We start from the raw sequence: 15,379 nt of genomic DNA, 5'->3' as shown, positions 1-15,379 counted from the left end.
TCCATCAAGCACCCCCAGCAAGATCATCAGCGTCACCCATTCCAGAAGATCAGGCTTGTTCTTAAACAATGCCAAAGTTGTCACTCCAAATGTCTGTAACAGCTCTACAATTAGGTGTCATGGCATTAGCACCACTATGGCGTTTAGAACTTTATGTTCGTTCCAGTAAACCTTACCCATCAATCTCTGCTCGGAATACATGGTTTCATCGACGAGAGACGACGAGGCTTCTCCAGCTAGCGACCTAAAGAAGAGCCCAACACTGCACTGAGCTATGAATTAAGCTTTGTAGTAATTTCAGTTATAAATGGTCGAATAAGTAAAATCCCCCCTTAGTGTTATGAAGAAAATAATAATAAAGCACCTTTCTGTTGAATGCCAAATTTACATAATAAAAAGATACGTATCAAATAAATCAACCCCAAAACACTCAACCAACACCACCAAAACATATACTTATTTTTATACACGAGGAAAAAGTTAAAAAGCTATCAGCCTTCGTAGATAGATAAAAATGCCCACAGGCCACAGGTCATAATAAACAAGTCATCGCATTCAAACTAGTTCACCAAATAAAGTAACATTGCTACTACTGAAGTTAAAATAATACACGGTACATACTAGAAACCACTCCTCAAGGATTTTTTCTGAAAGGATGGCGTTCGTTTGGCAGGCAGTCTGCCCTAGGAGGGGCGTTGTAATGCATATCATGCATTTTCGAGTACATCAGCAACTGGGATGGGTCACCACCACCACCGCTGCTCTGGGATGCCCGCGAACTCTCTTGCAGTTTAATCTTCTCAAATAGATACTGCTTTTCTGCCTCGGCTTCACTCAATCGTTGTTTCAAGTAGCTGCTGGCATATTCTTCCTCCGATTTATCTGACTTGGCAAGAGCAATCCTCTGGAGCCTCTCAGCCTCTCGTTTTGCCTCATTAGCCTTGAGTTGGAACATATCAGCTTCTGCATGTTTGAGCCTCACAATTTTCTCCAGCTCTTCGATTTGTACCTTCTTTTTTTGCCTCTCCATCTTTAGTTCTTGAACTTCCCTGGCCTTGTCCTGGAGTTCCCTGTCACAAGCCTCAACAGCCATTCGGGCTTTCTTGTACATTCTCATCTTCTCATCGGCCACCATTTCCATCTTCCTTATGGCCTCATGCACCACTTCAGCAATTCGATTACAGGCCTCCTGCGGGGCTATCAGCCGTCCACTTTCCCCATTTTCCAGGCTCTTTGGAGAGTCTACCTCAAGCTCTTCATAAAGAAGATACTTCAAATCAGGACAATATAGATAAATGAATAATAATAAAAAGGCAACACAATATGCAGATTACTAAAATTGAAACAAAAATTCCACGAAAATTTATCTAGAGTTGGAGTTCAATTATTCCTAATAAACCACAAATATTATTCCAGTAGACTTGAAAGTACCAGAAGACATGGTTCTTCCCTAGGATGAACATTGAATATATACCTTGGAAAAACATCAATATTGCTCTGCAAGCTGCTGATGACTCTGCAAGTCCACTTTCTATCTTTTCTTTGAGTTCCTTACACTTCCAGAAGAGTTTTTGCCCTCGGGGGTCTTCACTTCCATGAAAAATCCTACTAACAAAATCAAGCTCTCTCGTCAGAGCCTCCCGGTCCCAGGCAGGTGCACAGTGTTGAAAAACATCTTTGACCCAACCCAGTAGCTCAGATGTCCGATTGCAAGCTCGACACCTAAAAAGCATTTCGGATGGCCCTGATCCACTCTTACCAGAGGCACCCATGCATATTAGTCCATCCCGAATAGCACAATCAGTGTGAGTCCAATGAGAACACAAATCACAACCAACCCAACGGCAAGTGTTCACTTCAAAATCAAACTTGTTACATACTACACACATGCAAAGATTGCAGAAACCATTTCTTTTGGTGCATATCTCGCATGTACAATCATCAGCTGGAATCTGGTTTTGGCATGCTATATTTCTGCATCTCTTGTACACGAAAACTTCAATAAGGGAAGTTTGCGACAGACTGATATTTGGATGCAAAAAGGCCAGAATCCCGGTATTTATTGCAACAAGGATTTCAAGCTGTACTCTGTGTGCTCTAATCAAAGTCTTCGCTGTTAAATCTGCTCTACTTTGAACAAGCTTCTGCAGGATAAAAAATTCATCTCTCTGCTGCGAACCACCATTCCCATCAAGGATTACTCGGAGGTTGTTCTTTAATTCTTCCTGAAACTCATCAGGTAGGTGATGCATCTTTTCAGAGATTATATCAACTCGCTCTCTTGCAATGTCTCGAAGAGATATCTTATCAGCGCTGGAAAGACGGCGAATGACTGATTGTTCTGGGCAATCATTTTCTGCTTTCCCATTCTCCATCTTCTTTGCCATTATGGCATCAGCAGTAGGCCATGTTTCTCGAGAACTGGCACTCTCAGTAGGGGACTCACGTCTGTGATCAGAATTTGATCTGGGTTCTTCAGGGGAAAGCCGAGGATCTGAAGAGACAAGGGACAGGGAGGTTTGTAGTCCCCCAGCTCGTGGTTGCTGACGAGGAGGAAGCATCTTTGATGAAGGTTGGTGGTGTATATTGGAGCCAGATGATGTACCCATCCACCAGATCCGCTACTTCTGCAACTACAGAAATAGAAGTATCAGCCAAGTACCCTAACATTTTTACTCTTCTGAAAGCTATCGTGACATTTTGCATATTAGATCTGAAAGTGAATGTTAAAAAATATAGAAGATTTCTCATTGTTGAGAATTAACAACATGCACTCAGCACCCAAAAGAAGACATATGTGCATGCACAGACAAACATCTGCAACTATCAGTTAAGATGAAATCCCAAAAACAACACAGCAAATGGTGAGACGATTTGACAAATTTTCATTTACATCAAACTGGCTTGGATACCTGTGATTGATTACGCAAACTGCTACGAGAAGCATATCATCCAGGTTCTACTACATCTATTAAAAGCTGCCAGTCGTACTGTTTCCGAAGAATTAATCATCACAACAGAAGTACTGAAATTGAATAAAATAATACTACGAATCTAAGCTTTTTTCTTGCCGTAAGACTATCAATATTAAACATGCTATTTTCAGAAAAGCCTCTAATCTCCAAATTACGAAATGAAACAACGTTCAAGCAACAGAAACATTTCAGAAACATATAACAAAAAGGCAGACCTTTACCAATTTGCACACAATATAAAACCCCAATTTTTTCTTTTCAAAACAAAAAAGTCTACTTTGCCGTTGAATCTGCTTCGCTTGGTGATTAACCTGCTTCGTTGCACAGAGAGAATTAAAGCAACAAGACTAGATGGAAGGCTAAGCAGCAAATTCGGAGGTCACGGAACCGATCCTAATATAAATACTTGCCTTTGTTCAGTGTGGACTTTTCGTCAAATTCTTAGATCAAAAGCAACAAATTCAATGCCAACTAAACAAAATTTCTTTCATTTTCTACGATTTTCTCAGCGACCAAACAGAAGGAACAAAGAGAGAAGGAGAGAGAGAGAGAGAGTGCTTACCAGACGAAGCCCGAGAGAAATTCAGCTCAGTAGAGAAGATGAGAACAGACGCGGAGAGACAGATTGGGAAGTTTAATTCACTTTTTATGAAGAGGTGGTTTTCCCATTTTGCCCCTGGGACACGGCAACGGTGTTTTTACCGGGAAAGTGAAGACTTTTAACGTTGGGGGTGACCGGCTCAGCCGGTCTTGGGTTGGAATTGACTGGCTTAGCACGTTTCTTTTATTGTTTTTTATTTGCTGACAAGTCACGACGTTCACGACACGTTGTACTGTCGAGGTCAAAATGGTAACTTCGCTGCTTGGCCCGCTTGACTTTTGCACATGTTTCTTTGACAAATGCCGTAGCATTATAGCATACATGGAAAATTAAAATTATATTTCAGGAAACATTTATCTCACTTAATACTTGTATAATTTTGATTGATCAAATTTGAAAATAAATATTAGTTTCACATTATATTCCTTGAAAATCTGTACCATTAATAAATTAGAATCAGACTATCTATGAGAGCCAATTTTTTTTTATGAGAACTAATTCACATATCATATTTAAGTCAAAATTAATACATTAAAAAAGATAATTTATTAGTATGAGCCATGTCGAATTGATTTGGGAATCAAATTCCAGCCTTTGATAATTATGATGTGATTACACGAGAGAAGGGGGAATAGATGGGTAAGTGATACAGTGCAAAAGGAGACTTTTTTAATCTAATACAATTGTGCTGATGTGAAATAATTCAATTCCATTAGATCAATTAAAACGGTTTAAATTTTTCTAAATGCGTATAAATGCACCGAGGCTAAATGTAGAGGCTTGAAATTTAAAATGATGTAATATGGAAATAATATCTGCAGTCTTGGGGTGAAGATAGCTGGTCAATCCGATGCTGCACATTAGTTAAATAAAAGACAAACTAAAACAAGTACAAATTAAGGGGAAAGGAATTAGTCAAAATAACCATAAGATTATTAAGTAATCCTATAGAGTTCAGCCAAACAGCCTACGTCCATCAAATATATCATAAGACTCGTCTCCATATATGAACACCACCAGCCAGACCTACCACTGAAATTTTGTAAGAAAATTTGGTACCAAAAAAGGAAAGTTGCTTTGTGCTCTTATTTCTGGTCACCAGCTCCCTCAAATATATATATTTCTAACACTCATGTCCAGACATTTATCAACTGCACCACTAAAAGACCTACCCACTGAATTTTGTGCATAAGAAAGAGAATTTAGTGTCAAAAAGGAAAAATGACTCTTGCTCCTCATTTCTGGGTACCGGCTTCAACAGGCTCAACCACCTCAGCCTCTAATATCTCGCTGTTGTGATGTGGGGTTGCTGGATGCTGACCCTCGGCCTCTAACGTCTCTGGGTTGTGGTGTTGGGGTCCTGGTTGCTGAACCTCAGCGACGGGTGTAGACCATTTCCCAGAAAGAGCCAAACCCATCATCTCATATATCTTTCCACCCAGCTGTGCTGGATTTTCAGGCTGCATCAACAAGACATACAAGTTGAATATGTAAGAAGATCAAACATTGATCAAATAAGCATGCAAATCATCATCCTTAGCATGGGCTACAACAGATTCCTAGAGAGTGATACTTGTCTGTAGCATTAGTGTCTCAAACCAACAAATAGTGGCACCTTCAAATCCAAAAAGCAATTCTCATTTTCACCAAACCACGAGGTAAAGTGCATTTTCATTTTCAGGGCCCAGGATTTCCTAATGGTCAAGTTGAAATGAAGAATGGTTGCTATAGATCTAATAATCCTAAGAGCAGTCTTAACAAGAGATGTGAAGCAAGCTTGAATACTCACGGTAAAACCACTAGACACCAAAGCTGTATCATACAAAAGATCAATAGCTCTAATAGCATCTTCATCATCTGGGTTGATCTTGCTTGCAGCCTGCAAACCAGGATTAAAATGTTATTGTACTTTCTAAAACGATCAAGTCTTTTAAGATTGGGAGAGTTGGGGAGAGTAGCTTTCTCCGTGCAAACATACATTCAAATTTTGAATGATTGGGTGCTCAGGATTAATCTCAAACACCCTCCTGCCTCTCATAAACTCAAGGCTAGAAGTATCACCAACAGTTTGTGCCTTCATCAACCTGGAAAAGTCCAATCACAAGTTCAGAGGATAACAATCAGGTTCTGCTATATGAATTCTTGAAACATGTATTCAGCAACAGAGGGACTCTACCTCTCCATGTTGGCAGACCAACCAAACTTCCCAGATACAAGAACGCAGGGTGACGAGCTAAGACGGTTTGAAATCTGAACACTGGCAACTTTGTCACCCAAACGTTTCTTAATCCAATCACATGTTTGGCCATATTCCTGCTTAATCTCCTTTTCTTTTTCCTCATTCTTATCCCCTGCAGAAAGGTCATTAATACATATCAGATTTCCTTAGCAAAGGAAACATAATCAAAGAGGCAAGAACGTCAAGTCAATCGGATCAACTCAAAGGGCTCCAATGAACTAACCTAAATCCAGATCTTCCTTGCTAATATCAAGGAATTTCTTCTCCTTGTAAGATTCCAGGTTCTGGATGGCAACCTCATCAATTGGATCAACTAAGTACAACACCTACAAGAATAGCACAACAAAAATCATCCATAAATTCATAAAACAGCATAATCAAATATTATCATCAAATTATTTGAGAGGCAATACATACTTCGAGATCCTTCTCAAGAAGTTTTTCCAGGAATGGTGTATTGCTTGCGCTTTCTACACTATCAGAAGCAATGTAATAGATACCCTTCTGCTCAGGTTTCATGTTCTCAAGATATTCATCCAAGCTGATCATCACATCCTCACTTTGGGAAGAGAAAAATCTAAGCAATGGAGCAATACGCTTATGATTTTCACGATCTTCAATGCAACCCAGTTTCAAGTGCTTTCCAAAATTTTCGAAGAACTTGTCATAATCCTGCAATAAACAACAAAGGGATATGTTTAAAGAATGTAGGGGGGCAATATCATTCGCTACCCCAAGCAGCAGAGGCATCAATTGCCAAGATGTTGAAATTTGTATCATAATTCCACAAGACTGAAAACATACAAAAAACAAAGGATGATAAAAAAACAGAAGCAAAAACATACTGCTCTGTCCTCACTCATGGATATTCCCAGGATCATATCAAAGGCCTTCCGAACCAAGCGCTTCCTCATAATCCGTACCTTCAAGTAGATCACAGAAACGATAGTTTGTTTAAAGTAAACTAATTGGAACCTAAAGGTTAAAAAGACAGTGTGCTAGATTTACTTACAATACGACTCTCCTGAAGAATTTCACGTGAAACATTGAGTGGAAGATCATTTGAGTCCACAACACCTTTGACGAAGCTCAAGTATCGAGGGAACTACTCAAAAGGGAATGTAAGAGCAATTAGAACCAATAAGCTTACATTTAAGAGAACCATGCATTACTCTCTTGTAAAAATGTCTTTATTTTGTTTACCAGTTCTCCATCAAAGTCATCTGAAATGAACACCCTTTTCACATAGAGCCTTATATTTTTTGTCTTGGGATTGACTATGTCATCCTTCCCCCTAGGAGCAACCGCTGGAACATACAGAATAGACCTGAATTCTACTTCACCCTGCAAATAGCAACCTCTTCAACTTAAAAGCGGAACATATGAGCAATTAAGTACGAGTACATTGTCAAATAGAACTACACATTTCATCCTAACTTCAGGCACTAATGCTGTATTTTCAATTGTCATTCAAATTTAGATAACGTCCATTTGTTACCCAACTTAAGAAGACATCCTGATAGTTGCCACTATACCACAAATATGCAATTTTAAAAATTCTACAACAAAAAAACCAATAATTAACTTAGATAGTGTCAATTCCACACAACTTTTATCCAACTCAAGAAGCAGACATCATGTGATAATACAGAAATATGCAACATTTACTTCAAAATTCTACTACAAGTGGCATTTGTTGAGGATCTTAAAAATTATTTTTATAAGGGAGTAACAGTCATAAAATACCTCTGTTGTGAAGTGCGAAGATGCTAGTGGATCCAAGTATTCATTAAAAGTTTTCTTGTAGAACTCATTGTAGTCCTCCGTATTCACTTCCTTAGGATTGCGAAGCTGTATATATCAATTGGAATGATGTAAGCATAAAAAAGTTACTGCCATAAAAAGCAGAGTAAACATACAAAGAAGAAACTGTTAAGGCTCACCCATATTGGTTGTGTCTCATTAGCGAGCTCCCAATCCCAGTATTTCTCAACAACAGTCTTCGTTTTTTTCTTTGGTACCTCGGTTTTCTCATTTTCTTCATCCTTTTTGGATTCAGCTGGATCCTCATCAACCTCAACCTGAAATGAAACCATCCCCAATAATTGCCCTGAACATACAACATACAAAACCATTGACAAAAGTAGAAGCATTCAGAAGATGGGGAAAAAACCCTTACCTCTTTAGTGTACCCCTTTTCCTGCCAAGTGTATATAGGAAAAGAAACAAACTGTGAATAGTTTTTCACAAGCTTCTGTATCCGTTCTGGAACAGCAAAACCTTTGTCATCACGCTGAAAGTAGCCAGACAGATAAAGAATTAGCTTGGAGATCAGAGTCATAGGCAAACTATATACAGGGTTTTATTTATTTATTTATAAGTTAAAAAGTATTTTACACTGACCTTGAGATACAAGCTCAGGCGGGTTCCTCTAGGAATAAGCTTCTCAGGGTCAGTCTCCTCCTGAATTGTATACGAGCTAGCATTTGCCTCTCCTTGCCATACATATTGTTTGTCAGATTTTGGGCTCTTTGTGGAGACAACAACCTACAACCAACAGGAGATACATAACAATTGAGCAGTACAGAAATTTCTATACACAAGTTTCAACTCTTAATGGAGAAGTTGAACCCTCAAAGGGTAGGCAGGAACTTGGGGAGTGGGAGGACTACCCCAACATTATTATATATTCAGCCACTTGACCAAAAGAAGAAAGCAACAGATTAAAAGTCGTAGGATCTCACAGTTTTCTGGTTAAGAACTTACCCGATCAGCAACAAGGAATGCTGAGTAAAAGCCAACACCAAACTGACCAATCAAATTGTTGTCACCACCGGCATCTTTACTATCCTGATAAAACAAATTTGTAAGCATATAAGATACCTCAATGCAGGATCTCAAATTCAAATAATTTATAATATCTCAAAGACTTATTATACCTTCAACAACTTTGAGAACTTTGCAGTCCCACTTTGTGCAATTGTTCCCAGACAGTCAACAAGTTCTTGCCGAGTCATACCAATGCCAGAATCACTTCACACAAAGGGAAAGACCACACCATTGATATGGTGAAGAAGAATCATTAAGGGGAAGAAAATACTGTAAAAACCAGTTAAGCTTACATGATATGTATGATCCCATTGTCTTTATCAGTCTGGATACGGATATCAAGATCACCTCCACCCTTCAAAAGATCAGGCTCCATAACACTGAGAAACCTGAGCTTGTCCAAGGCATCACTTGCATTGCTGCAGAAAAATTCATAATGTCAACATATCATACGCTAAATAACTTAGTGCCACCTAAATTCAAACACAACAACTATTTATTGAATTCCAATGTGTGTTTAGTACTGTTAACTCAAATTCCAATGTATGATCAGTTCAGGCTCCACCTGTCCAATCGCAATTTTTCGGACTCTCAACGTAACCCAATAGGAAAGAAATGATAATCAATATTACATAATATCAAATATACCAAATAGGTACCTGATAAGCTCTCTAAGAAACACCTCCTTGTTACTGTACAAGCTGTTAACAATGAGGTCCATGAGGCGATTGACCTGTAACCATGAAGAAAACAACACTCTCGAAACCATTGATCCTCAAAATCAATCTAAAAAATACCCAACAGGTGAAATGACATTACCTCAGCCTGATACTCGAATCTCTCAGCGGGAGACTCGGCCGATGCATCAGAGGCTGCAGCACTGGACTCAAACCGGTTGCCAAAGCACAGTCCATTGTTAGAGGCAAACTGAACCGTGGGGTTGCAAGGGTTAAACTTCCCAGAGGCCAACGCTGAGTGCCATCTCACTTTGGCATCAGTTTCTCCCACCTACACAAATACACATAAAAATTCAGACTTTTTTTTGTATTATATGTAATCATTTTCTCAAAGCGTGAAAAGCTAAACCCAAGAGTTATAGAGAACGCACCGAACCCAAGTGGGTAGAAGCGCAGGAGATTGGAGCCGCGGTGGTCCGGTGACGTGCGCCGCCGTGGCGCAGGATAGCGGACACGGAGCGTCGAGGAAGCCTATGCATATTGGTTTGAGATAGATAGATGGATGACGAAGGCCAAGAGATGGAGAGAGAGCGATGAGTTGTGAGTGAGGTGTTAGGGTTTTAGTAGGGGTTTCTGATAGAGAGACCCGGGGAGGGGGTTTGGGAAGGTTCTGGAGACGATAAGGGCAATTTGGTACTTCAAGAAAATGATGAAACTAAAAATTTTCTATTATTGTGTATTTTGAGTGGTTAGGTTTGTAGGAGCTTTTGATATGAGCCCAATAACTCATTCGGTCTCAGCTAATGCCCTGCCCAGATTGCAGATCAGTTTGGGCCAATCATTTGTGACTGAAGATTTTTATTTCACTTTAAAAATAAAAAAAATCGAATCCCCAAGTTCGAATTTACATTCTCGTAGATTAAATTAATTTAATATAATTAAGATTATTACTTAAAAAAATAAATAGCAAACATTTTAGGCCTAGCCAAAATACAAGCATCATCAGCTAAAATCTCAGTAATAACAACTATTCTCGGCCGAGTTAGACTAAGTAATAGTTGCTTTCTTTTCGAATATGTTTATTTATTTTTAATACAAGCGATAGTAGAGAGGGAGCCCATATAAGACACATACAATACTAAGGTGCCATAAAAGTTTGAACCTGAGACCAGTCCGTTGGCTTTTGGAATACGTTAAAGTATGATAACTTCCAATGTAACAAAATAGAAATTTCACTATCCCTTGATTTATTTCTCTTTCTCAAAGGCTATTCCTATTCTTAACATATACATAAAAATTAAGCTTCACAACTTGGTTATCAAGAGATTTCCATTTACTAGCACTTAATTTTCCTAAAAGATCTAACCATGTTGCTATGAGAATATTGCTTATGGTTCATTAAAAATATACTAGCAAGAACTAGAACTCTAATAATAATATCTGGTTCCAAGTATTTGCTCCGAAAGTAATCCATTGAAAGCATAAATAATCAGTGGCGTTAGAAATTTCTAACTGAGCACATCTGCATGGTAAGTTTATGAGGAATCTAGCAGGCCTTGCTGACTTTTTTGTTCATCACCAGTCTTCACAAACTCAAAATCAATATAAGAAAAGAACATATATATGTTGATATGAACCTTCAGAAGTTGTGTTTATTATTCTTTCAACAGAACAAAAGAAACCCACCACCTCCCAATCCATTTTTCTTGATTGTGAATCTCTCTATAGTGCCCATGATTTGTTAATGTTGTAAGCAAAACCAACAAAGGGGCCAAAAATTGAAGAGAAGAGCAGCTAGCAGATTGCTGCTCCATTTCTTCTTTTATTTATCTCATTATTTCAGATGAATAAACATTAGTTATATTAGTTACATACTCTTCTAATATCACATACAAAAAAAAAAAAAAGGGAAACATGGAGAAGCCACAAAGAAAGTGAACCCAGGATTTGTCTACAGATGAAGAGAGGTGTCAAGGTCTGAATTGTCAAAACTTTTTGAAGCACTTGCTGCTGAGGCAGCTGTTGTATTGTTGGGCCATGAGATTGTGGAAGGCTGTGTCTTCATGGCACAATGATCAACTTGTCTAGTCTGCAAATTAAGCCCCAGAGAGAGTGAGTGATCTGCAGGAGAGCTTGGCCTGGCCGTATCAGATTGGATAGAGAATTTTGCAGGCTCAAAATGCCTTATTGAGCCAACACTACGATGATGATGATCAGTCTCAGATAACATCTTCAGAAGCTGCTGCTCCTCCCTCCTCTCCTTCACTTTCTGCAACTGTCTGAACCTCTCTTGTAAGAGAGCAATGGAGGAACTAACCATAGTGGGATCAGAACTTTCCCTACCCATTGAAAACCAGAGTTCGATGAAATTTGAAGCCTTGAAGGGTTGGTGGTGTTTTTGTTGTTTTTTGCTATAATTGGTGCTGAAGGGGCAAAATGCTTTGGATGTGTTTATATAGCAGAGGATTGTGTTCTGTTTGGCATTAAAATGTGCAAATTGGGTTTTTGTAGTTTATTTCGGATGATGTAATATAAATAAGAATCGGCTGCTGTGCAACAAAAATCCAAAGGGAAAGATTTAAAGGCTAGTCTAGAGAAGGCTGGGTTGGTGGATGGGTAGGCAAAAGCACTTTTTAAAAAAGCAAGAGTGCAAGAAAAACAGTCCAAAATGAAAATGGAAGTAGCAGTTGGAATGGAGTTTGGAAGCATCAAATGTTAGGTCATGCTTTGTGTCTTGTTGTCTTTTAAGACACTGTTGGCATCGATGACTCTGATTTATCTTTAGGTGGCCTTTGGGAGAATATTGATTCTTTTTTGTACCTGCTACGAAACCTGGCCTTCAAAGTCTTGGCCTTCTGAAAATGAAGTTCATGAATTGAAGATGGGGATGCAAAGAAAAGACAAAGATCAGAAGGAATATATTTTAAGTACTGATGTTTTTTATGGGGACCCTTTGCACATGGAAAAAAAATACAAAGGCATCCTTCCTTGCCGTGCATTTTTCATGCACTTTGTATATGCAGCTGAAGAAGGGCTGGCATTAGAAATATAATAAAAGCTCTCTAAACCAGAGGCTACATTTCTGTTTGTCTTTTACATCTTTAAGTTTTGTGGTCAATTTACACGCCAAAACTGAGACCTACCATTCTTATTGTTGCTTGTTTTCCGGGTCTACGAGATAGGATAGGTTTGCATGAAATGAGGAAGGAAACAGAGAATATATGTAGAATACAACAGAGCCCTTTTAGCATTTATACTCAGATTTGGAGTTGTTTTGTTTGAAATTGGTAGTTGGCCTATGGCAGCAGAGAAAAAGGGCAACGTTGGTGCTGAGCTAGGCCTTGATTTTTTTTTATTTTTTTGTTGTTGTTGGAAAGAGATCAAACCAGTTGAATCAGGCTTCTACTATTATAAATTCACAAGGGTATTTTTTTTATAAAATTTTTAAAATTAATTCTTTTAATAAAACTCAGAATGGTTTTGCAGCAACAAGAAAAGAAAAGAAAATAACAAAGTTGAGAGATGCTTGCACAGTTGAAATGATAATGGTTTTTGTATGAAATGATTGAGTATAACTACAAAATGGTACACTGACCAAAGAGCCAATAATTGTTCATGCGTGACAAAGATCAAGTCATATAATGGAGGCCATGTGGGGGTCCAAGCAACCCAGAGATTCTGTCAAGAATCAATCAACAAAAGCAAAAACCTTTCTGGTAGTGGATGGCCCTTCTTTGTTTTCTTCCTTGAAAACCAAGCACTTGAACCCAAAAACCAGTAGTAGGAGAATATCATTTATTTATTAATGGATTTTTTTTTGAGAGAAAATAATACCATTAGACAAGTATATCAATATGTCTTATGAAACTAGAATCTTCAAAAGTTTAAAACTATTTTGTTATATTTACTGAAATGTATGGAAACTCATATCTCTTAGTTACAGATAGGTTTCTCTTTTTTTTTTTTTTTTGGGGTAAATATCACGAGGTGTCCCCACACCCAAAGGGTGGGATTAATCCCCGCTCGGGATTCAGCTTGCCCTAGCCACAAAGTGCTTCCAACTGGTTTCGAATCCTTGCCAGTAAGGCACTAGGTAACTCGCCAACTAGAGGTGACGGTTTGCCAACCACACCACATCTTGTGGTTCAGATAGGTTTCTCTTTAGTTTCTTCTTGATATGGGAATTTCTCAAACCCTAGTTCAGTATATTCATTAGGGCTAATGACAAAAGACACCCTTCAAGTTTGGGGTGGTTCTCAATATGGACCACAGGGTATCAATTTTATCAATTTACACCCTTACGTTTGCAACATCATCCAATTTCATCCTTCAGTTAAGTTGACCATGTGGTCAATTGTTAAATACTGACGTGTCTATTGTGGGACCCACCTACTAACCAACCAGTTTATAAGTTTTTTATATATAAAATGATAAAATAACATAAATTTAAAATAAATAAAAAACTTTTAAAACCTTGGCTCCAATCGAAGATCCTAATAGTATGGTCGAGAGATTGAAGCCCTTGATTTGAGGACAGAGTTCGAGGATGGTGTATTGAGGATTGCAACTGGTGGCAGTGATTGCGACGATTGAGAAGAAGTAGACAGGGAAGTGGATGGAGTTGGGGTGAAGATGAGGACGTCGTCATTTTTCTTGATGTTGAGGTTGAGCAAGGCGTGAGCCAGCTTGGAGACTAGGGATTTGAGTGGGAGGAAGGTTAGGGTTTCGGCGGTGTTGGCGTCGGCGAGGGCAAGGTTGTTAGGGAAAGAGGTGGAGGATTAGAAGAGGAATGAGGTGAGGGATAGGTTGGGGTATGTGGGGAAGGGGATGACAGGTCGGGGGGGAGGTGTACGTTTGGGTTTTGGGGTTGAAGGATTTGGGTGCCATGGGTTTTTGAGGGCTGAGAGATTGCGGGAATTAAGTGTTTGTTTCTCATCCATTCATTTCAGATTTGACCCCAACCCCCATCCCTCTTTTTCTTAACACTGTCTACCCAAATACTTCAAGTGGTGGTACAACAAGTTTACTTGATTGGGGTTGTCCCATTTGGATGATGATGATGGCTGGTTGCTCCTTTCCTCTCCTCATGCCTTCTTCAAGCCTTCAATCAAAGCCTTCATCTGATGTATGGTTTTTCCCATTTGGGTTTTTCCATTTGCATCATCAAATTCGACCTCAACAGCCTCAAAAGCACCCAACTACTTGAACCCAGTTGAGGAAATTGGATTCAAGCAATACCCAAATGGGAAATTGGGGAAAATGAGAAAGGAGTTGGAGGTTTCAACATTGTGAAAGCTTGAAGGACCCAAATGGGGAACTGGGTTTTCTGAGCACTCGAGTTTTGGATGGCCGATATGGCTGTGATGGGAAATAACAGAAGGTGTGGCAATGGAGGGGGTGAACAGGAGAATGGCAATGGAGGCGGTGAACTAGTAGGTGGGTCCCACAGTAGATACATCAGCATTTAACAATTGACTACACGGTCAACTTAACGGAAGGATGAAATTAGACGATGTTGCAAATGTAAGGGTATAAATTTATTAAATTAATACCCTGTGGTCCATATTGAGAATCACCCCAAACCTGAAGGGTGTCTTTTGTTGTTAGTCCTATTCATTATTTACCCCAAAAAAACACTGAGTTTTTTGATCCATTTATCTATAGCTTCAACCACATCTTTAAACTAACTAATTTTAATTTCATCCTTTCATGAATTATAAGTTTTTATTCGTTTATTAGAGGAAGAAAGATTTCAACTTGGAACCTAATTTTCAGAGTAGTTTACTACTTACAATATGCATGATCAGTTAATTGCAGGGTTTTAGTAGAGAGGGTCGGTGATAGAAAATCTATTGCAAATTGGACGAATATAATCAGATTGGTGGCATTTGGTTATAATTTTTCAGACACTGCAGGCTCAATCAAAAAATTTAGAAATTTATTTTTCAGTTCCATGATAGGATTGGAAACTGGGGTTGAACCATGATCCATTTGAGAACCAGAGTAACCTAATACAAGGCCAAAAGACAATTAGCAAACTCAAGATCAAACCTTCCCA

General features: G+C 38.8%; 2 protein-coding genes across 7 annotated transcripts; both read right to left on the bottom strand.

Annotated features, from left to right (window-relative positions):
• Nucleotides 1-439: 439 nt before the first annotated feature.
• On the bottom strand, nt 440-3,693 carry OBE1 (potyvirus VPg interacting protein (DUF1423)). 6 transcript variants are annotated; one of them, XM_021950148.2, is made up of 3 exons: nt 3,538-3,693; nt 1,475-2,633; nt 440-1,254 (listed from the first exon to the last, which is right to left on the bottom strand). In XM_021950148.2, the coding sequence occupies exons 2-3, from the start codon at nt 2,607-2,609 to the stop codon at nt 635-637; spliced, it is 1,755 nt and encodes a 584-aa protein (XP_021805840.1). In that variant the 5' UTR covers nt 2,610-2,633; nt 3,538-3,693; the 3' UTR covers nt 440-634. The 6 variants fall into 6 exon arrangements, with proteins under 6 accessions (XP_021805840.1, XP_021805841.1, XP_021805842.1 ...); XM_021950149.2 differs by having other exon boundaries at nt 1,475-2,627; nt 3,538-3,668; XM_021950150.2 differs by lacking the exon at nt 3,538-3,693 and adding an exon at nt 3,386-3,511 and having other exon boundaries at nt 1,475-2,627.
• A 794-nt stretch (nt 3,694-4,487) lies between these two features.
• HSP89.1 (HEAT SHOCK PROTEIN 89.1) lies at nt 4,488-10,045 on the bottom strand. The gene is made up of 19 exons (XM_021950194.2): nt 9,753-10,045; nt 9,464-9,652; nt 9,304-9,377; nt 8,938-9,063; nt 8,755-8,848; nt 8,582-8,665; nt 8,219-8,362; nt 7,995-8,108; nt 7,759-7,896; nt 7,562-7,666; nt 7,019-7,159; nt 6,828-6,920; nt 6,661-6,738; nt 6,233-6,487; nt 6,039-6,141; nt 5,753-5,927; nt 5,555-5,660; nt 5,366-5,455; nt 4,488-5,036 (listed from the first exon to the last, which is right to left on the bottom strand). The coding sequence occupies exons 1-19, from the start codon at nt 9,858-9,860 to the stop codon at nt 4,812-4,814; spliced, it is 2,442 nt and encodes an 813-aa protein (XP_021805886.1). The 5' UTR covers nt 9,861-10,045; the 3' UTR covers nt 4,488-4,811.
• Between the last annotated feature and the right edge of the window lie 5,334 nt (nt 10,046-15,379).

The sequence above is a fragment of the Prunus avium genome, chromosome 3 (assembly GCF_965620075.1).
Source record: "Prunus avium chromosome 3, drPruAviu1.hap1.1, whole genome shotgun sequence".
Lineage (NCBI taxonomy): Eukaryota > Viridiplantae > Streptophyta > Magnoliopsida > Rosales > Rosaceae > Prunus > Prunus avium.
The sequence above is the reverse complement of the archived record's forward strand: the minus strand, read 5'-3'. Positions and strand labels throughout refer to the sequence as shown.

Excerpts from the sequence above, each read along its gene's own strand:
- OBE1 (XM_021950148.2), bottom strand. The coding sequence starts at position 2,609 with ATGGGTACATCATCTGGCTCCAATATACACCACCAACCTTCATCAAAG. Across the intron at positions 1,255-1,474 it reads AATATTGATGTTTTTCCAAG|AGCTTGAGGTAGACTCTCCA; the intron begins GTATATATTCAA and ends TTCTTTATGAAG.
- HSP89.1 (XM_021950194.2), bottom strand. The coding sequence starts at position 9,860 with ATGCATAGGCTTCCTCGACGCTCCGTGTCCGCTATCCTGCGCCACGGC. Across the intron at positions 8,849-8,937 it reads AATGGGATCATACATATCAT|TGATTCTGGCATTGGTATGA; the intron begins GTAAGCTTAACT and ends CTTTGTGTGAAG. Across the intron at positions 8,666-8,754 it reads AGTTCTCAAAGTTGTTGAAG|GATAGTAAAGATGCCGGTGG; the intron begins GTATAATAAGTC and ends TTGTTTTATCAG.